This window comes from Prionailurus viverrinus, chromosome D2 (genome assembly GCF_022837055.1).
Source record: "Prionailurus viverrinus isolate Anna chromosome D2, UM_Priviv_1.0, whole genome shotgun sequence".
NCBI lineage: Eukaryota > Metazoa > Chordata > Mammalia > Carnivora > Felidae > Prionailurus > Prionailurus viverrinus.
In genome coordinates, this window is record NC_062571.1 from 62,294,401 (window position 1) to 62,315,709 (window position 21,309).

At 53.1% G+C, this 21,309-nt stretch overlaps 1 protein-coding gene across 2 annotated transcripts in view; it reads left to right on the forward strand.

Annotated features, from left to right (window-relative positions):
- NEURL1 (neuralized E3 ubiquitin protein ligase 1) overlaps positions 1–21,309 on the forward strand; it is a 79,976-nt gene that overhangs the window by 37,715 nt on the left and 20,952 nt on the right. The window contains exon 1 of one of the 2 annotated variants that reach the window (XM_047824955.1): positions 8,059–8,167. The exons of the other annotated variant lie outside the window; for it this stretch is intronic. Within the exon in view, the coding sequence (XP_047680911.1) occupies positions 8,134–8,167 (34 nt within the window). The 5' untranslated portion in view covers positions 8,059–8,133. Of the gene's footprint in view, positions 1–8,058; positions 8,168–21,309 lie in introns of those variants that run through there. 2 annotated transcript variants of the gene reach the window in all.

Here is a 21,309-nt window from a genome sequence, read left to right on the forward strand (position 1 = left end):
GAGGTACACCGTCCAGTGCTCATGAGTGCAGGCCCTGGAGGCCAGCTGACCTGAGGGCAAATGCTAACTCTACCATTTCCACATTCTATGCCCCAGTTTCTCATCTGTCAGGTGAGTGTTCCTCTGCCTCCCACACTGTTCTGAGCACACGGCATGTGTGAACTCATCCCCCACCCACTCCCCCTGTAGCCCTGTGAGGCAGGCATTATTATCATCAACCTCATTTTCAGAAGAGTAGGTGTTAGAACCAGGATTTGAACACAGGCAGTCTGACTCTAGAGCCTGCTCTTTAAAAACAATTTTTTTAATGTTTATTTATTTATTTATTGAAGTTTATTTGTTTATTTACTTATTTATTTATTTAGAGTGAGGGAGAGGCAGAGAGAGAGGGGCGAGAGAGAATCCCAAGCAGGCTCTAGGCTACCAGTGCAGAGCCCGACATGGGGCTTGATCTCATGAACTGTGAGATCATGACCTGAGCTGAAATCAAGAGCTGGACGCTTAACTGACTGAGCCTCCCAGGTGCCCCCAGAACCTGCCCTTAGCCACCATCTGTGAAGCCATCTAATGTAGACAGACACACACTCTTAAATGGTGGCAGTGAGTAGCACTTAGTGTTGTCAGATCATTGGGATCTGGCTGCCGGTGGCCCTGCTGTCAGGGCTTGGCCTCTGGGGGTCCTGAACCATCACACTCCTATCCCCGCTAATGCCCAATGTCTGACTGTTGGAGTGGGTGGCCCCAGCAGGGGGCAGGGCCAGGGCACAGGAGTAGAGGTGGGGGCTGAGCCAGCTGGTCCTGGGCTCTGCCGTTCCTCAGTAAGCTGGACCTGGGAGGGGCAGGAAGCAGAAGGGAGCCTGAGAGCAGACTCCTCAGAGGCAGGAGGAGGGGCCGAAGGAGGCCCAGGGGGCCCTCCCAGCACCGGGATGGTTTCTTCTGACTGGTGTGTGTGTGTGTGTGTGTGTGTGTGTGCATGAGGGTGGGGTGGGGGAGGGTGGTCTCTGCCTGCAGAGGAAGGATTTAACCTCCTGCTATCAGCTGCCAGCTTTTCTCATAATCCGGACAGGCCTGCGGGATCAGTCGGGTATGTTTACGAATCTCGGATGGATGAGGCTCATGTCTTGCTCCAGCACATGTGTCCTGTCTCCTGTGTTGCCTTGGGTCTCATCTCTCTGCCTCACCTCCCCCGTAAACGTTTCATTGTCTGCCCTTCCTCACCCTCCTCGGCAAGGTCATAATTTAGGGAGCGCCTTACGAATTCAGGCCCTGGTAATTTATCACTTGTGATTGATCGCTGGGACAAGGACTGACTTCAAGTTGAAAGTTCACTCTGCCCCTGAACAAAAACAGAGCACTAACCAGGTGATAAGGGACGATGTTTAATCCGCTTGCTTAGAAGGACCTACTGTTACTCAGCACTCTGAAATGGTATTTGCATTTCAGGCATGCGTGCAGTAACACACGTAAAGCACCAGTGAGTGGTGCACGGTGAGCGGTGCTGAGTAAATGGTGCTCACGGGATGGCGAAGATGGTCATTGTCTATTAAGGCCCTCCTCCTCCCTTTCTTTTCCTCGGTGTAACATGCTGGGTGTGCTGTGTTCATATCCTGCCTCTACCTCTCTCCTTGCTGAGACTGGGGCAGCAACCTTAGACCCTCTATGTAGTACATAGATTCCTGAGCTCTCTGGGTCTCTGAACAACATCATCGACAGCAATAGTTACTATTACTTGTTGAGCCAAGCACAGGGCCTCAGAGAAGCTCAGGGGGTTGGCCAGTCACACGGTGGTAGAGCTTGCCTGTCTGACCATAAGATCAGCGCTCCCAACCCGTGGAAGGGTGGGGTGGGCACATCTCTCCACCCTCCCTGGCCAATGACCTAAATCTTACCATAGGCAAATGTTTGCTTCCCGGTAGGGGCTCTGTGGGTGTGGGCTCCGTCTGGCACACTCTGTCCTGGGAATTAAAACCTGGTTTCTTCCTTGTTGTGTCCTTTCTGCCTAGCATGGACGGTGAACCCTCCGTCTGGTCCAGGCTGGCCGGGCTGGCCCTGGGAAGCAGGCGTAGGTGTGTTTGTGTCTTGGAGGGGCTGAGAAAGGGCTGCCTGGCACTGGGCCCAGGGGCTGGGAGGGGCGGCCAAGTCCAGGCCGTTTTCTCAGATTCTCTTTCAGTTTCCGCCCCCGCCTCTGCACCTGTTGTGTTCCCATCATCCTGGGCGGCTGGCAGCTGTCACTGCTGGGGCACCTGTCCCAGCTCCAGAGGACGTCCCATAGACTCCCTGGCTCCAGTTTCTCTGCAGCACATAGCTCATGCTCTCAGCCTGTGTCCCTGTGTGTCTTTATCCTCCTCTCCATGCACACTGCTCTCTTTGTGCACTCTTGTCCTGGTTCTGGGCACGGGAAGAAGCTTTGGGATGGAGGTCCCTGCTTCCCATTCTCCGGCACCAGGCCCGGTCTAACGATGGCCCAGGAACGATGGCCCTGGCAGGTTGGCCTCAAGCCTCAAATGCCAGGTGACTCATCAGTTCAATCGAATTATCACTTGTTCTTGACGAAAAAGATACTATAGCAACCAGGAACTGCCTCCCAGCTCCTCCCAGGCAGGGGTGCTTCCCCTCTCTGACCTCTCTTTATGGACCTCTGCAGATAGGAATCCCGTCTGCCCCCACACCATAAAGAGAAGTTACCCCCTCTCCTTGTCCAGTTTTATCTTCCGTGGCTTTGGATGCCCTGACCCGAAGGTCAATGGCAGGTTAAGCACCAGAAGACATTAAACCTAAGTTTATGTCCTTATTCTGTATCCATTGCGTGACCCCTGGAAAGTCCACAGCTTACTAGGCCTCATGTGCTACACCTGTAAAATGAGCACATGACTTCATGGCCTTCTTGAAGGCAGTGATTCTGGACCAGAGCTTTCTTGAGGCTCCTTCCCTTCAGGGATCTTGGAATGTGCGATTCTGATGGTTGCTGTTGTTCAGTGAACTTGTTCCATGTTTTGTTCTTCATCTGCTAGGTCCGCCCTGGACTTTCGAGTTCTGAGAGGGCAGGTTTAGCTGGGGATGTGGGTGATGGGCCTTGGGGGACGTGGATGAGGAAGGGCTTGGTGAGGAGAGATGTGGGCTGAGTGGCCTGCCATGGAGACCAAGATGGCACCCAAGAGGGAAGAGGAGCAGGCAGAAGGAGATCAGAAGGCAGGGGGAGAGGCCTCTCCGGAGCTGAGTGGGTTCAGAGAGCCAAGGGGGCGGAAGTTCTCTGCAGCCAGAGGTCAGATGCAGCAGGGGGCTAGCCAGAAAGGGAGGGGTTCTTAAGATTGGCCACGTTTCTCCCAGACCAAATTGTTTCCCCAGGACACATGCAGCCCTGCCTTCTGCCTTGTGGGCTCTGAGGCATTGCAGCCCCCATGCAGGTCATGGACAGGTCTACTTTCTGCAAGATTTCCAGGATGGAGCCCAGGATGGGCTCTCCTGCTAACAGAATGGAAGTCCAGTCTTCCTCCAGTCCTCAGTCTCCCCACCTTCATTAAAGCTCCATCCTGGGGTATCACCCTCCATCCATTGGAAAACTCCTAGGCTCTGCCTCCAAATAGAATCCCTCTGATTCCTTAAGGAAAAGGCACACTGTTCCCTTGTCTGCTCTTTCCCAAGCAAGAAGAATCCCTGCCCTTTGGCCTTTTCTGGATAGAGCATGAGTTTTGATGCAGACAGATCTGGGTTTGAGTCCCAGCTTGTCTTGCCTTCAGTGTAGCCTCTCCGAACCTCAGTTTAATTGCCTGCAAGACGGGTAGGTCTCTGTCCTACAGGGATGTTGTGGGGATTCGGTGGGATTATGTACTTGAAATACTTAACACGGTGTGTGGCACATAGTAAGTGCTCAATAAACGGTTGTGTTTATAGCCTCTCCTGTAGATTTACTTATAGATTCTCCATCCCTGTTCATATCCTTTCCATGCCTTCACGTTCCCTTTCACATCCTTTCTAGAGAACAGGATGCTAAAATAATTCAGCCGGAGGAAAGGAACTCCATCCCTTGATCCCAGCATGGCTTCTGCTTGGCTTCTGTAGGGAAGCAGTTGGGCCTTGCTTACCACTGGGTTCATAGTTGACACTCTGTGAACACTTGATGAGTGAGTGAATGATGTAGGTCAGTGGTTTTCTCGCCCCATTTAGAAACAGAATCCTTTGGCTGAATGAAATTTTTTGTGATGCCCCAATGAATGAAACAGAGAGGGCATGCAGTGCTGGCTGCTGCTTCATCTGTAGAGGCCTGGACACTGCTCTTGGGAGGCGGTAGGGGGGACCCTCAGACACAGGATGTTGCCACTTCCTATTTAAATTGGGGAATGGATTGTAGGAAACAGGGCCCAGGCCTGCCGGGGAACCCCTTTAGACAGTGGTGTTGTGAAAGCCCAGGGTCCAAGCGCCCCCAGTCCACTCTCCAGTGGCCAGAGTGAGGGCCACCACCTACCTGAAGGACTTCTGGTTTGCTGAACTTTCGCTCTGTCCCCATTCCTGCTTGGTTACTGACCCCCAGTCCTGCTTGCAGAAAATTATGTGGATTCTCTTCCATTCCTGAGATCTTTCCTGAGCACTTGCTCTGTGCAGGCATAATGCTAGGCTGGAGGGGAGAGAGGGCAAGTCAGGTCCAGGCCCATCCCTGCTCACACTCCTGCTTTTTTCCCTGGCGCCTTTTCTTCCTCTGTGCATTCTCCACACCAGATGGCTGGATGACCTTTTAGAAATGCAGGTCTGGTCTTGTTGCTTCTCTGCTGAACCCTCTCAGGGGTTCCCTACTGCTCTCAGAGGGAAGGCCAGATTCTTCACCCTGCTCTTCAAGGCCCTCCTGGTGTGTCCTTTGACCACCTTGGCCTGCCAGCGGAAACTTTCCCCTGGCTCCTGCTGCTGCCTTTGCCCCAGCTGACCAATCTTGCTTCTAGAATGTGTGGGGCTTCCTCCAGCCACAGTGCCTTTGTACATGTCATGGTTACTCTCTGGAGCACTCTCTCTCTCTCTTTTTTAAAATGTTTATTTATTTTGAGAGAGACAGACAGACAGACAGACAGGCAGAGGCAGAGGGATAGAGAACCCCGAAGCAGGCTTTGTGCTCAGTGCAGAGCCTGACATGGGGATTGATCTCATAACTGTGAGATCATGACCTGAGCCAAAATTAAGGGTTAGCTGTGTAACCCATGAGCCATCAAGGTCTCCCTGGAGCTCTCTCCCTTCAAATCTACCTCCATAGCACATAGACCTACTTATCCTTCACCTTTGCTTTTCGGGAAAGCCAGCCCCAAGCTCCCTGAGAACCCTACTCCTTTGGGACACTTTTCTAGGATTGTGATTCTGTGTACTTTAGTGAGACTACTTGAGAGATACGTTTCCCTCTGGACTGTAAGTCCTCGAGAGCTAGGGCTTATTACTGATCACCTCTGCACCCCCAACTTAGTGTCTGCCCCATAGTCATAAGTGCTCATCAGTGTTGGTCAAGTTGAATTGTTCTGATGCACCCAGGGTAAGCAGACAAGGACACAGCTAGGCATGACCATCTCTGTGTAGGGCAGAGTAAGACAAGGGCTTGGGAGAGGCATAGCTTGAGGTCCAAGGAGAGACAAGCTCCAAGAAGGGGGACTTACTCTGCCCCTGGGGTCCCAGGGAGGCTTCTCAGAAGAGGTGTTCCTAGTGATCAGGGAGTGGGAAGACTAGGCTGGCCATGTGAAAGGGGCTGGTGGGGAAGGGCCCAGGAAGGCACATTAAAAGCAGGCAGGATGAGGGGAGTTGACTCTGCTGCTCTAAGAACAGCTTCCAGAGCAGCCTCTTTTTGCCTTGGTTTCCTCATCTGTAAAATGGGCATAAAAATGCAACTTATCCCTTAGGGTTGTCATGAGGATTGAACAAATTAATGTGTGTAGTGTGCTTAGAACTGCTTGGCACATAGTCCTGTGTTTGCTATTATTATGATTATTTATCCCACAAAAGGAGTTTGGGTTGTTTCCCCCTCTGTTAGACTTTAAATTAGCCTCCTTCCCCCAGAAGAACGGGGTGTGTATGCCACGGAGCATGTGCATGTGTACGTGGCTGTGCACAGCCAACAGCAAGATGTGCCTGTACAAAGGGGCAGCCTTGTGTGGAATTGGGTGTCACAGCTCATTCCAGAGAGGAGACTCAGGCATGCCTCTGGTCTGGGAGGAGGATCAGCATACTGGGCTTGTGGACACTTTCACCCAGGGCCTGCCTAGCCCTCTGGCCGGTGACACTAGGTCAGGCCTGAGTGCCCCTCCCCCAGACCAACTCACGGGCGGCAACAGCAGGGTCTTGAGGTGAAGGCTCAGAGCCCAGCACAGCCCCTCGTAGTGTCCAGGCCTCCGAGTCCCTTATGATATGGGGCAGCCCCTACCTTTCCCGTAGCTCTTTCCCCAACTCCCATGTCTCCGCCCACTGGCCTTCCCTCCCCACCCAGATCTTTCCCTGGGAACCCAGATCCCTGACCCTGAGGACAGGGGCTGGGGGCTGGGCCGGGCCCGGGAGAGGCCCTTGTCCTGCAGAGAGCTGCAATGGGTGATGGACTGTGAGATTGTCTCACAGACCCAGGCTTGAGTCATGACTCTGCTTCTGACCTGGTAGGTCACCTCAGGCAATTTCCTGAGCCTTTCAGAGCCTCAATTTACTTTTCTGTAAAATGGACGTACCTACCAGTAGCGCCTCCCACCTGGAATACAAATGAGATAGTGCATGCAGTGCCTGACACACTGTGAGTGCTCGTTGCACAGAACGGTGTCGTTCTGGTGATTCCCTTGTGCTCCCAGCACTCACGCCTGCCTAGGACTCGAGGGGCCTGCCTTTCTCCCGCCCTCTGCCCTCTCTGCCTGCAACCTCTCCCCTAAGTGTGGGGTGCCAGGTTTTTCACACTCAGGATTTCTCTAGAGACTGCATGAGTCTGTGGGAGCGTGCGTGTGTTGAGTAGGCACATTGCAAGGTGTGTGTGTAACGGTGCGAGTGTGTGTCTGGTGGGCAGGAGGTAGGTAAGTGTGCATATGGTGGTGAATGCTTATGCGAGCCTGGGTTTGTGCATATACGTGGGGCGTGGTGCAGACAGGTAGTTAGGTTGCTGACACACATTACCATTAAAGGGACCGTTGGTGTGGAGGTGAAAGCGTGGATCCCTGGGCTTCCATCCCAGCCCTGCCACTTTCTGGGTTGGTAACCTGCCTCTGCCTCACTTTTCTCATCTGTAAGATGATAATAATAATAATAATAATAATAATAATAATAATAATGGTACCTATTGATGACAATACTGACCTCTTCACTCAGCCAGTGAGGACTTAAGGAGTTAATACTCCTAAAGCATTTGCAGTCAAGCCTGGAAGAAGATAGAAGCCATGTTAGCTGTTTGTTATTAAGCTCCACTAGCCCGACTGACTGTAAGCCCCTTGAGGATAGGACAATGTGTGTTTTGCTCTCCATGGAACCCTCATTGCCTTGCCCATTGTCTGCAAGTAGGAGGTGCATAATGACACGTGAATGGCTGTAAGCCTGGGTGAATGGGGAGGTTGTGTGCATGTGTGTGTATCTGTGATGAAGTGGGGAATGAGCATATGTGCATGCACACGCGTTCGTGTGCGTGTGTGTGTGTGTGTGTGTGTGTGTGTGTGTGTGTCTGCTCTGGTTGGGGCATCTCCAGTGCTTTCTGGAGCTTGGCTATTTCAGGAAGCCTCTAGTCTCCTCCTCCTTATGTAAATAAACATGACAGATCCCGTTGCCTGTACCAGTGCGGGGAGGTGGGGGAGGCTCCGGGAGTGGGTGGGAGCCTGGAGGCGGCAAGCTGGGCCAGAGGGGTGTGCTTGTGTGTGCGTGAGTGCGTGTGTGTGTGTGTGTGTGTGAGAGAGAGAGAGAGAGAGAGAGAGAGAGTGTGTGTGTGTGTGTGTGTGTGTGTGTGTGTGTGTAGCTGGCCTCGCGGGCAGGAGCCGTGTGCGGGAGGGAGTTTGTGGGGACACGGGAGGGGCGGGCTCTGCCCTGCCATGCCGGCTGCTGGCCGCGGGGGGAGGAGGAGGGGCAGGAGGAGGGGAGCTGGCGGCTAGGGTGGCTCGGTGACGAGGCCAGCCGGCCAAACGAAGGTGGCCGTGCTGCCCGCTGCCTGCGATGGGGGGACAGATCACCCGGAGCACTCTCCACGGTAAGGCCCCAGCTGATGCTAGGGGGTCTGCCCGGTCCCAGCCTGGGGACCACCTGGGGAGGCTGGAGCCCGGGACACTCGGGCGAGGGCATGATCATTCCCCTGCCTCTTTATTCCTTGGTGGGCTCTGGGGCTGTGGGAGGGGGTGCTTTTGGGTGGTTGGCACTGGGGAAAGCAAGGGAGCCTGGAGAAAGCAGGAAGAGGTGGGCTTTCTCTGGTAGCCGGCAGAGGTCAGGCAGCTAAGTCTCCCCACAAAGTCTTGTTGTCCTCTTACCTTCTTGGGGTGCTGACCAGCCCCGACATGGGATGTGAGGCCCTGGGTCTCCATATCCCCCTCTCCTAACACTGAGGCAAACCATAGTTAGACAGCTGGGGGGACGTGTTTGTAGTCCTGGGATGCAAGCCATGGAGGTCAGTGCTGTGTTCCATGATGGAGACGTGGAGAGATGTGTGGGCACACACGTGTGTGCGTAAGTGTGTGTGTGTGCCTGTGCTCACAAGGGTGCATCGGAGGTGTCTGTGGGTGTGTACCTGTGCCCGCTTGTGCCTGACACACGGATGTGCAAGTGACAGCCCCCCACATTGCCTGACCTCAGTTCTCAAAGCGTATGCTCTTCTGGGGAGGCCAGTGAACTTCTGACCCCTGGGGTGTATGTCCACGGTCAGACAGACGGACAGGCGGGCAGGTGAAGGGGTGGAAGGGAGGAGCACTGGTTGGCTCCCTACTTGCAGAGCTGCTTTGTGACCCGGCTCCTGTCCCCTCAATCTGCCTGGCTCAAGCGCTGTGGTCTTGGGAGTAACATGGCCGATGTGGCACCAGACCCAGAAGGGAAAGACTTCCCAGGGACTTGTTTTGTCATTGCTGGGCCCCGGGAGCTGGGGTTTCTGTACAAACTGGCTGGTGCCAGAACAGTGTGGGCTGACCTTGGGCAGTCCCTGCCACACTGCCCTGTGTCCCCTGCTCCCCCCTCGGACGGGGTGTTAGGAGATGGGGCAGCCTCCATCTGCTGAGTCCAGTGGGCACTGAGGAACCTGGGTGGGGCCCAGGAAGGAGGGAGGGTGGTGGCAGGAGCGATCGGGAAGCTGTGGCTGGGGACCGGTGACCAGGTGGCTTCTCTCCCTTCCAGGCTCTGGACTTTGAGAGAGTAATTTCTAATTAAAAAAGAAAAAGGCAGGAAAGGAGACATGGGAAAAGCAAATCATTGGCTCTCTTAAAAGGAAATACATTTTGTCCTGGGCCTGGAGGGCTAAGTGACAGATGGAAGGTCCTGGAAGACACATAATCCGGAGCCGGCCAGTGGCCTGGGCCTTGGCCTGAGACTCAGACTAGGCTGACCTGGGCCCGGCTCTGCGTGTCTGTGGCACGGGGGCTCCTCTCAGAGCTCACTGGCCCCAGCATGGCCTGTTGGCAGAGGGTCTGGAGCGGACTGGCATTTTCCACTGGAATCAGACTTGGGCAAGCCTGTGGCCTGGGAAGGACAGAGAGGCCCTCCAAACAGGCCCAGGATGCAGCACACTGTCCTCCAGCTGCCTTGGAGCACAGGCAAGACCGCCTGAGCCAGGATACGGCCTTCAAGAGCTCATGCTGTGGAGTAGATAGGCACGTGTCATAGTGAGGCCAGGTGTCTTGTGGAGCCTCGGTTTTCTCACCTGTTAATGGGGCTCATAGTAGTACCCTCTTCATAGGATTGTTGTGAGGGTTACGTGGGAGAGTATGAATAAAGACCGAACATGGGGAAAACCAAAAGGGCTTGGAAAAGCATTCTGAGGCCAGGGTCACATTCGGGACAGGAGGATACCTGGGATATGCGGAGAATTCTAGGAGTGGGGGGCATCCAGGCCGGGTGGACGTTGGCGAGTGCTAATCAAGTGTCTCATCTGCTTTACCCTCCTTCCCTCCCCCACCCTCAGCCAATACCACCCCCCCTTAGGCTGGGCCTTCCACCAAGCTGGCCCGGACCCTTGCCTCAATTTACCATCAACACGAGTAGGAGAGGGGAGTTGGGGGTTGTGGAGAGAGCGTCTTTGCCTGTGTCCCATTGTCCCTTAGCTGGAACCTCTGCTTGCACGTCCTCACATGTCCTCGCCTGCATCCACAGCTGCTCAGGCCCACACCTATGCACCTGCTATCCCGGCCCCTGTGGCTTTAAAACTCTTCCCGGGAGGTGTGTTGGGGGAAGTGGGAGATTCAGGGGTATCGCTCCTTGCTCGGGGCGCCCTCAGCCCACATCCGATTCCCTAAAAATAGTTACGTACTTCTCGGTTGTATTTTCACCATGGGCCTTGGGATTTGGGTGTGGTGTGAACCCAGGTTTTGGATCGCTGGGTGACAGAGGTGAGGGGGCTGTGACAGTGGTATGTTTGTGGACGTGTTTGGCTGTCTGTGTTTCTGGTGTCTGCAGATTGTGTATGTGTGTTTTGGGCCTCTGTGTGTGTACTGAGTGATGTGTACATATCTGTCTAATATTGAAGGGATTTCATGCTTTGCCTTCGCTTCCACATGTGAGCAGCCACATTTATGTTGCCCTGTGCCTGGGCCGTGTCCTTGTTATTCTGTAGATAGATGTCTGGGTTTCTGCACGAGGTGTGTGCATGCGTGTGTGTGTGTGTGTGTGTGCGCGCACGCGTGCACTTGTGCGCGGGCTGGTGGTGAGGAGTTGGGTTCCTCTGGGACCGGCCTGGCAGGAGACCCATGGGAAAAATTAATTCCCATTTGGAAAATGGTTTCGGCAGTTACATGCTTGATGTCTTTCATCAGGCAGATTTCCAGAGCGGCTCCTAGTCTTGAGGGCAGGATCGGGGGCGGGCGAGCACCAAGGGAGGCAGCAGTGATACTGAGAGGCCCCTCCTCCCATCCCTCCCTCCCATGCCCTTCCCTCTTCTTTCTTTGCCTTCCTCCTTCACCTCCTTCAGTGCTCCCCCACCAACAAGGATAGGCCCAGTGCTGAGGGGCTGATGGGTGGATGACACACACATATTCACCCAGATGTATGTGTCACTCCCACGTTGATCTCTGGACCAACAAGCCCTAGATGCTGGGGTGCAGGGACTTGAGAGATGGTTCCCACTCTGTCCTTTCACAGAGGGGGATGCTGTGGCCCAGAAGGGGGAAATGGTTGGCTGAGGTCACGGAGCTGGTGGCGTCAGGGGAAGCCAGGCCTTGTCCCTTCTCAGTTGGCTTCCTGCTTGTCCTCTTTGGGTTCCTTAATTCTCAAATGGGCAGCAGGGGAAAGGGCAACCTCTGGCCTTATGAGACCCTGGGATTAGCACAGAGGGAGCTGCCTGACTCCTGGAAGGGGCTCTGGAGGCTTAGGCCAAGGTGAGCTCACAGGTGTGGTGGCTCAGCTTGATCTGACTTATTCTCTTAATTCAGCTCCTCTGTGTCTGGCACCCAGTGAGCACCAAGCAGATCCTTGGTCATTAAGAGGGAAGATTCAGGGGTACAGGCCCTGGGTGGCTGGACCATATGGCAGTTGGAACTGTGGGTGGCTGGGAGGCAGGTGGGATGGAGCTGTCAGGGACAGCTTCAGGGATGTGAGTCCTGAGCTGGGCAGTGAGGCCAGGCAAGGCTAGACTGGAAGAGGACGGTGGGACAGGTGTTCTTGGTGAGAGTTTGAATCCCGGTCCACTGGCCATGTGACTTTGGGTCAGTCCCTTCATCTGAGTCTGAGTCTCATTGTCCTCTTCTGTACATTGGGGATGGTAAGGTTTACCCTGAAGGTTGGTAGAAAGATTAAGTAAGCTAATGAGCATTAAGTATACCCTGTGCATAGTAAGCACCCTATAAATGGATGTGTCTCTATGAAGGTTTCTGTGGAGGCTCCTCCAGGCCTCTGTATGTTCATGAGCGTATACACACACATGCACCTGGTGCCCCTAAGGACCAAGAATATCTCTGCGCCCTCCAACCCTGATGAGTCCCTGGGACAGAATGTTCCTAGATGCTTGTGTCCACCATCAGGCATGCCCACTGGTTGTGTGTGTACATGCATGCACACATGAGTGAGTACGGATCTGTGTAAAGGGAGGGTGATGGTCTAGGTAGTGTGTGGATTTATGTGACTGAGCTGTGCTTCCACACAGAAACCCACATTCTCTCAGGCTTGGCCTGGGGACTTTGGGGAGATGCTGGGAAGACAAGGACCCGGAGCTGAACCCAGAATAGTTACCATCTGGAATCCCCTTCTGGAATCTTGGGGTAGGATGGGGGTGGGGGAAAAAGAGGGCTGGTCCCCTCCCAGCAATGAGGATATGGGGAGGCACAGCTGTATGCACATCTGGCTGCTGGAAAATGTCGGACTGGGATGTCTCACAGAAAGAGTGAGAACGGGAGGCTCAGTGTGGGGATTAACTTGGTGACAAAGGTGCCGATCTTGCCCACTCCCCACTACCCTCCTTCACCCAGCTTGTCATCATGGATTCATTCAGACTTCCAGGGAGAAGCAGGGCCTGCTGTAGGCTTAGCCGGGGCTCTAGGGGAGATGGTAGGCCTACATGGCCCCTAACCCTGAGTCACAAGGGCATGTGTACATGGAGGCTGCAGAGGTCATGGGGAAACCAACTAGAGTGGACTGGAGGGTTCGTGTAGTGGAGAGAGGACGCTGGCCAGCTAGCTGGGGCTCGCCGAAGGTGGCTTTGCAGTGTGTTATCTGCATTCAGAACTTAGTTCTGTCACTTACCAGCTACGTGATCTCAGGCCAGTTATGACCTCTCAGAGACTCTGTTTCCTTATCTATAAAGTGGGACTAATTGACACTGCATTGCTGCATAACGTACCTATTGTTGTATAGCAAATTACCCCAAAAGTTAGTGGTTTAAAACAGCAAACATTTCATTATCTCAGTTTCTGTGGGTCAGGAATCTTGACACAGTTTAGCTAGATACCTCCAGCTTAATGTATTTTGGGAGATTACAGTCAAGTTATTGGCTGGGGCTGTGGTCTCATCTGAAGGCTTGCCTGGAGGGGATCCATATCCACGCTTACGTGGTGATGGGCAGTTCTTGGTCCCTTGCCACACAGGCTTCTGCACAGGGTTATCTCAAGACATAGGATCTGGCTTTCCCCCAAGGGAGAAACCCAAGAGAGGCAAGAGAGAGTAACCAGGATGAAAGCTGAAGACTTTTTATACCCAGTCTTGGGCATGACCTCCTATTACTTCAGCAGTATTTCATTCATTAGGAGCAGTATTCCATTCCACTCTACACCCAAGGGGGCAGGGATTGCAAAAGGGGATGACTTCCAGGAGGCAGATGTGTGGATCATAGGGGCCACCTTAGAAGCTGCTTCTTCCAGACACCTGCCTTGCCGGAACTGAGACAGTGAGGTGAGCTTGTATGTGAAGGGCATCTGAAACCAAAGAAAGAACTACCTTTCATGACTTTCCCTTTCTTCTTTTTCCTGCAGGCAAGTGGGGGAGCTGTTGAAGGTTCTTAGGCACGTAGTGTGGGATCTTGGTGCTGGGCAGTGAAGGAAGCTGTCCTTTTAGCACCCCTTTCTCTGATTTCTCCACAGGACACCAGAAAGGGCAGGGCACAGAGTCGGTACTCCCTGGACACTTGCCAATTGGTCAGGGAGTTCTTCACTGATTGAAGAATCAAACAGTGGCATTTCATTCAACAATTTGCATTGAGCCCCCACACCGTGCTCTGAGCTAGGCACTGGGGAAACAGCGGTTTCTGCCCTCGGGAGGCTCAGGGTCCATCAGGGAGACAGACACAAATAACCCTGCAGCCTTTTCTTGCCGGAAAGCTGCACTGCAGAGCACGGAAAATGATCCGAGTGACTCTTCTCAACTCCCAAGGATGGCACGCACCCAGAACCATTCTGGATGTGGAGAAGACAGATCAGTGCATTGCCTACAGTGGGTGCCTCAGGGCATTTGCGGTTAATTCTGTGGAGGAGCCAGAGTTGAAAGAGGCTACTTGGGTGCTGGATGCTGTTAGGGGTTTGTGGGTGGAGTCCCTGGGGGTCCATAGCAGGGCCCTCAAGCTAGTCTAGGGGAAAGTGGGCTTTAAAATCAAGGTCTAAAGGGGCACCTGGGTGGCTCAGTCGGTTAAGCGTCTGGCTCAGGTCATGATCTCGCAGTTCATTTGTTCGAGCCCTGCATTGGGTTCTGTGCCGACAGCCCATAGCCTGGAGCCTGCTTCGGATTCTGTGTCTTTCTCTCTCTCTGCCCCTGCCCCACTTGTGTTTTTTCTCTCTCTCTCTCCTTCTCTCAAAAATAAATAAATATTTAAAAATAAATAAATGAAAAAAAAATCAATGTCTAAAGAATGAGTGAGAGAAAGGCAGGTACATGGGTGGGAAGGAGGACGGAAAGGTTCCCAGCAGAGAAATGGGGTTGGACCAAGCCTGGAAGCAAGAGGCAGGTGAGGGAAGTGGGCCCCTTTAAGGACCCCAGAGAAGTTCACATCTGCCCCGTTCTACCATCATCTCTCCCACCCAGGCTCCCTCTCTACCTTCAAACAGGCTTCCACCCTTCAAACTGGCTTCCACAGTCTTTACCCCAGAGAGAGTCCTATACAGTGCATGCAGTCCAGGGTTAGGGCATTTGGGAGGAGAGAAAACAGGAGTGTCTGGGATGAAAAGAACGGGTCATTTCCTACAGGGGTGTTTGCTGCTTTTATAGGAAAAAAATAAGACCTTATGCTGGGACCGGGTGTTCAAGTGCACAACATTTTCCCGCATCTAGGAACTCACTGGGTCCTCACAACAACTTGGAGAGATGGGCAGGGCAGCTATGATGACCCTGTGTTTTACAGAGAAAGAAATCAAGGTCCAGAGAGGCGAAGTGACTTGCCCAAAGTCACAGAGCGTGTCTGTGGCATGGCCAGGGATCTGAACCCAGGGCCTCCTGACTCTAGGGTTCATGTTCTTTGTCCTCTGACCCTTATTATCCAGGAAGTGAGACGGCCCCCCTTCACAGGAGGTGCAAACAAGTGTGCCAGCCCTGGTATTCAGGCCCACAGGTTCAGAACAAGGCGATCCTGAACACGGTGAGATTCCGTCTTGAAAGATGGTTGGGAAGTAGAGAGGTGAAGGTGGGAGAGGGAAAGAAGATGTGTGTGTATGTGTGTGTGGGGGGGGGATAGCTTGAGCAAAGGTGTGGAGGTATGAGAGCACAGATTGATGTCAGTAGCAATAATAATCATTATTGTTATATAATAAGTATTAATTTTCGTCATTATTAATACAACTAATAGCTGCTAAATAATAATACATGAAAATTAATATTATTTTAGCAACCACTTCCTGGGTCAGTTTTAAGATCCCATGAAGAAGATCTGCCATGATCCCCATTTTACAGATGAGAAAAGCGAGGCTCCAGAGGTCTTACAGTTAGTGACAGAGCTGCTGGGTTTGGAGGCAGCAGACCTGGGTTCAGATCTGGGCTCTTTACTCTGGCTGGGTAACTCCACTTCTGAGGACCTGTGTCATAGCGGCACTGGGGGCGTAATGAAGACCCTGCCTGTTAAGTCACATAGAGGTTGGTCGTTGTCATTAGCATTGCCCTCTCCCTGTCTCTCCTTGGCAGCCCACCTCAGCCTGGCCTGGGCCTCCGGGGCTCTGCCAGGATGGCTCTGGAGCAGAGCTTGGCCGGGGCAGTGGGGAGGAGGTCACTCTGGAGGCTGCATTGTATCCGGGCCTCTCTCCCTGGGACCCCACCGAGAGGCAGGAATGTGGTCCAGAGCTAGCTGAGGGTCACCTGGAAGGCAGGCCAGGCTTGTGTCTGGCACCTCATAAATGCCCAGGAGGAATGGCTGTGGAGGTGGGGGGGGGGGGGGAGTTTCCATTGTGTCAGCAGCAGCCTCGCCTGAGGGGGGAGAGTGCTCCCACTGTGGCTCCTGAGAAGCTTGTAAACCTGTCACTAAAGGAGGCCTCCCTGAGAGCTCTGTTGGGAGCCAGATGGTGAGACTGGGGCTCCACCAGGACCATTGGCTGCTGGGGGAGTAGTGTCCCAGCATCTTGAGGTCCTTTTGTTGTGGCTGCTCCCCCAGCTGGGACTGGCCCAGTGCCTTCTCCACACAGCCTTTCCCTACTACTCCTGCCATCTTGGATTCATGGGGAAAATGGGCTGCAGTATTAGATGCTGAGTAGGGTAAAGGACCCCTAAATAGCACTGGAAGACCAAGGTTCAAGACCCAGGTCTGTTTCTTAATTGCTGGGTGAGCTCAAGCAAGCTGATTAACCAGTCTGAATCATAACTCATCTGTAGAATGGAGACCTTAAGGGTCATAGTGTCTGTCGAAGTGCAGAGAGGGAGCCCTTTTGGATGGTGTAGGGAAGAAGCCTTGCCCCAGCCACCCCTCTGGCCCTTAATATCAGAGCTGTGCTCAGGGTTAATTCTCATTCTGCTTTCTCTCCTTCCTCCTCACTGGACCATAATGCCAGCTGAGGTGGAGGAGGGAGATAGCAGGGGTTGGGGAGGCGGCGAACACCCTGGTCTGGACCACCATGTTGGACACCTTGGAGGGCACAATTTGTCTTATTTTCTGTGCAAACAGCACCCCCTGGAGGCATGCAGGACAGAGCCTTGGTGGCTGTATGTGGAGGCCCTGGCCCTTGTTCAAAGAGAGTGATGAGGCCCCACTAAGGCCCTGGTGGCAGGGAGGACAGGAGTGGGTGGAGCCCAGGGATGCTTCTTCCTCAGGTGGGATCAGCAGGTCGGATGTGCGATGCTCAAAGACTCCACTGGGGCCTGGGAGCATGGAGAGCTGGTGGGGTAGGGTCAGGAGTTCAGCTGGGGTCTGCCAGGTGGCAGGTGACCGTGGTCACTTGGAGATACCCAGCAGGCCAGAGAGGGTTTTCACATCATCTCCACAGAGGTGGCACGGTGGCTTTGATTACTCAGAGCTGAGTGCAGAGAGAAGGGGCAGAGGACAGCCCCGGAAGCTACACTGTGGGCAGGAGGAGGCAGGCACAGGAGTTTGCATGTCCAGGAATCAGTGAAGGTGCTTTGCAGCTGCCAAAATGCTCCCCTCATACCCACTTGAGAGGTTTAAGGCTGAGAGCGGCCGGCCCGAGCAGGCTTTCGGGTTTCCTGTTTCATGGTCCCAATCCTAGGCACTGCCTGCGGTGGGGTGATGGGGGCTGTGGCGGTCAAAGATTGCAGTCTCCCTTTCCTGCATCTCAGTGAAGACCTGATTTGTTAGTTGTTGTTGTTAGTGTTGCTTTTGAGGTATTCTTTATAGACAATAGCAGTCATTCTCTTTAAGTGCATACTTTGGGGCGTTTTGACAAATGTTTAAGTTGCGTGAGCACTGCCACAGTTAAGCTAGAACATTTCCATCACCACGAAAACTCCCTCTGTGCCCGTGTCTTCCTCTTGCCCAAACTCCAGTACCCACTGGTCTCTCTAGCCCCATAGTTTTGCCTGTTCCAGATCATTGTACAAATGGAATGAGCACCTGTGCAGCCTTGGAGGCTGGCTTTTGTCAGCACGGTTTTGAGGCTCCTTTTTGTCATACCATTATCATTCACTGTTCTTGCAGAGTGGGATTCGCTGTGTTCCTGCACCGCATTTTACATCCAGCCACGTGTGAGGGCAATGTATGAAACGTGGTTTGCATTTCTGTTTTGGTGGCATATACATGTGTATCATGAAAACAACGTAATAGAATGCCAGGTATCCCCTCAGTGTACTACTTGAAATGATTTTACATGGTACATGGATGAACAGTTTTTTTCCATATTTTACCAGATTGTGAGCTTATTTTATTTTATTTTATTTTAATTTTATTTTTTAAGTTTATTTTTGAGAGAGAGAGAGAGAGAGCGCGGAAGGGGCAGGGAGAAAGGGAGAGAGAATCCCAAGCAGGTTCCGCACTGTCAGCACAGAGCTTAATACAGGGTTCAAACTCACGAACCCAAGATCAAGACCTGAGCTGAAATCAAGAGTCGTACGCTTAACTGACTGAGCCACCCAGGTGCCCCAGTTGTGAGCATATTTTAATGTGCATTAAAAAAAAAATGTGTCCAGCACACCAAACCCATGCTTTCTTGGCCGATTTAATGCTTCATGGCTAAGACTCAGGCCTTGCTGGTGCATTGCCCGCATTTGACGGCTAGAGCCTCTTTCTGCCAGCTGTGTGACCTTGGGTAAGCTGCTCAATGTCTCGGAGGCTTTAGATTCTTCATCAGTAACATGGGCTAGTAATGTCCCTCCATCCCTGTTAAATTTGCTGTGAGGATGAAACCAGTAAGTGTAGGTAAAACTCCCCGTTCAGAGCCTGGCACCTATCAGCACTTGGCTGCTGTTATTATTAGATGCATATGGCCCATGGGCGCTGGGTGTATGATTTATGTGTACTGTTTTGTACATCTCTGTGTACATGAATGTGTGTGTGTGCACGGTACAGGTGTAAATGTGGGATTGCTGGCCTAAGGGATAAGGGAAGGGATAAGTCTCGTAGGGTCTGGATTACTTTCATGTGCTCACAGGTGTATGTGTGTGCCCATGAATGTGCCTTTCTGAGGCCACATGTCTGGGTGTACATTGTGTCCCCGGGCTCCAGGGTTTCCTTATCCTTACTTCTCCATCTTTCTGCTGTCAGCCAGGATGGTGGGCCTGTGCTACCCTTCTCCACCCAAAACTCTGCCTGTGGAAGGGAGGCCCCGGGGAATGGTCCTCCCAGGGCCTAGGTCTCTGGTCCCTGGGTGTCTCCACCATATTTGCCCAGAGCTAGTATTTTCTAGCTCTTTATGCAGGACGGTAGGACCCCACCCAGGATGGTGGGAAGGAGAGGAAGTGTTTTAAAGGAAGCTGAGGTCCTGCAGTTGGTCCCTGGATTCTGAGCAGAGGCTGGGAAAGAGTCCCACGGGAGAGGCTCCAAGCTGCTGGGCTCAGCATGTTTAAAAAACTGCTTTATTGAGTTATATTGACATATGTTTAACCACATGTGTTTAGAGTGTATAATTGGGTGGGTTTTTACATACGTATACACCCACGAAACCATCACTATAAGCCAGATGGTGAACATACCCGTCATCCCAAACACTCCCTCGTGCCCCTTGATAATCTCTCCCCCTCCCCCCCACCCTTCCCAGGTAACTTCCAATCTGCTTGTTATCACTAGAGCTTAGTGTGCATTTCTTAAATTGGGACAAATGGGACAGGGTGTGGGCAGGGCGGGGGGAAGTGGCTGAAAGGAACAGAGGCCCTGTGGTTACTCCGTAGATTGTGTTTGCTTATCTTTAAGAACCGGCTTATTTCACTCAGCATAATTATTTTGAAATTCATGTTCCTGCTCGTATCAGTAGTTCATTCCTTGCTTACCACTGAGTAGTATTCCACTGTATAGACCTACCACAATCTCTAATCCATTTATTATGGTTTTTGAAACCGAGAGTCAAGCTGTGTCTGAAGCTGGCCTGATCCCAATGTGTACCTCTCCCAGGCAGGGTACCTGTAGGTCACCTGTAGCCACGCTGTGCCCTTCACCCCAAGGGTCTCCTTCCCTGGAATGACCTCCCCTGCTCTGCGCTATCCAGGGCCCACTCAGCCTCTTCCAGGTAGCCTTCTCAGACTGACTGGGTCTCCTCTGGGCAATTCTCGCGTTTATTGCATAGTGGTCTTCAAAGGCCTTGAGCACTGTTCTGTGATTCTAGTCTTTTCTCCTTAGTGAAAGCAAGGGAACTCTTCTTTGTTCCAGCCCTACCTCCTACACACAGGATGTCTGACCAGCCATGGACTGTGGACACTTGGGTCTGGGCCCTCTGGGAAGAAGGAAGCAAAGATGCAAAGTGATGCAAACATGGCCTGGACTGAAGGCTGGGTCTTTCTAGCTCAGGACATTCCTCTCTCCATCGCCCTTTCCTCCCAGTCTTCCTCTCCCTCCTGGAAACCCTTCCTCCCTCCTCCTTAGGGAGCAGAAGGCCTCGGGGACAGGCCAATGCGGACTGAGCTTTCTGCATTATTAAATCACTGCCATGGAGGAACCCAACTCTGAAACATCCCAGAAGGCCTCTGTCACATTCTGTGGTTTCCTACTTCCCCAACCCCATCTTCCCCATCCTCCTTGTGTCTCTCTCCTCAAGTTGATGGCATGGGCAGGGGCTGCCCTTCCTGATGGATGGGACACAGATCTTGGGGAAGAAATGATCATCCCCCACTTCCTTGCCCCCAACTGCCAGGACTGCATTAACACTCTCAGCGCTGCTGACACACGTCTTAGAGCCACAGAGTAGAGGCCACCTATGCCGGAGCAGGGAAGTGACTTCCCTAAGGTCACACAGCCAGTCAGTGACAGACCCAGGCCACGCGTTACCTCGTCCATGTTGCTTCCTCTCTCTGCCCCGTCTCCTGGACACCACCCTTACGTGCTTGTAACGTGCCTTCTCCTGGACCAAGCCCTGTCCTGTACTCTATCCCATTGTGGGGTGAGGTAGAACTGTGTGTAGGAGAAAGCAGCGTGCCTCCCTGGCCAGAGGCTCTTGAGGCAGATCCAGGTTCCATTAGGAAGCCTGGGTGCAGAGGCCTACCTGTGTGCAAGATGTTGTGGGCATGGGGGTGGTATAAAGCAGGAAGGCAGCCCAGGGTGGAGGGAAGCGGCCCCGAAGGAGGGAAGTGGCGGGCGTGGTCCTGGGGCTGCTGCTGCTGCGGAGGCTGTCGCACCCACCTTGCTGGTCTCCCAGGGCAGCTCCCCGGTCACGTGTTCACTGCGGCTCAGCCTTGTCAGCCCAGCCCCCATGCCCTCTCTTCCCCCCCCCCCCTCCTCCAGGAAGCTTTCCTGAGAAGTGACCTGCCCCCCAATCCTTATCACTCATCACTGTCTGCCATTTTTATTGTGATTCCTGTCTGTGTCGTATTTCCTCTCCTGGACTGGTGTCTTCTTGAGAACAGGATCCGTGTTTGTTTCGTGCCTGGATGTCCAGTGCCTAGGACAGGGCTGGTACTCAGTCGGTAGATAATGACTATTTGCTGAATAAAATAAGTGACGGTGGTAGTGAGTGGCAGTGTGGGGGGGTGGGTGTTGGTAGTAAATGCTGATTGATCACAAGGGTAGCACAGGCCCACCTTCCTGTGGAAGACAGATGGTGGTAAATACTAGTGAGTAGCAGGAGATGGACTAGAATCCAGGAGATGGTGGGTGGGAGGTGACGGGTGAAGGACCAGGGAAGGTGGTGAAAGATACTCAATGGT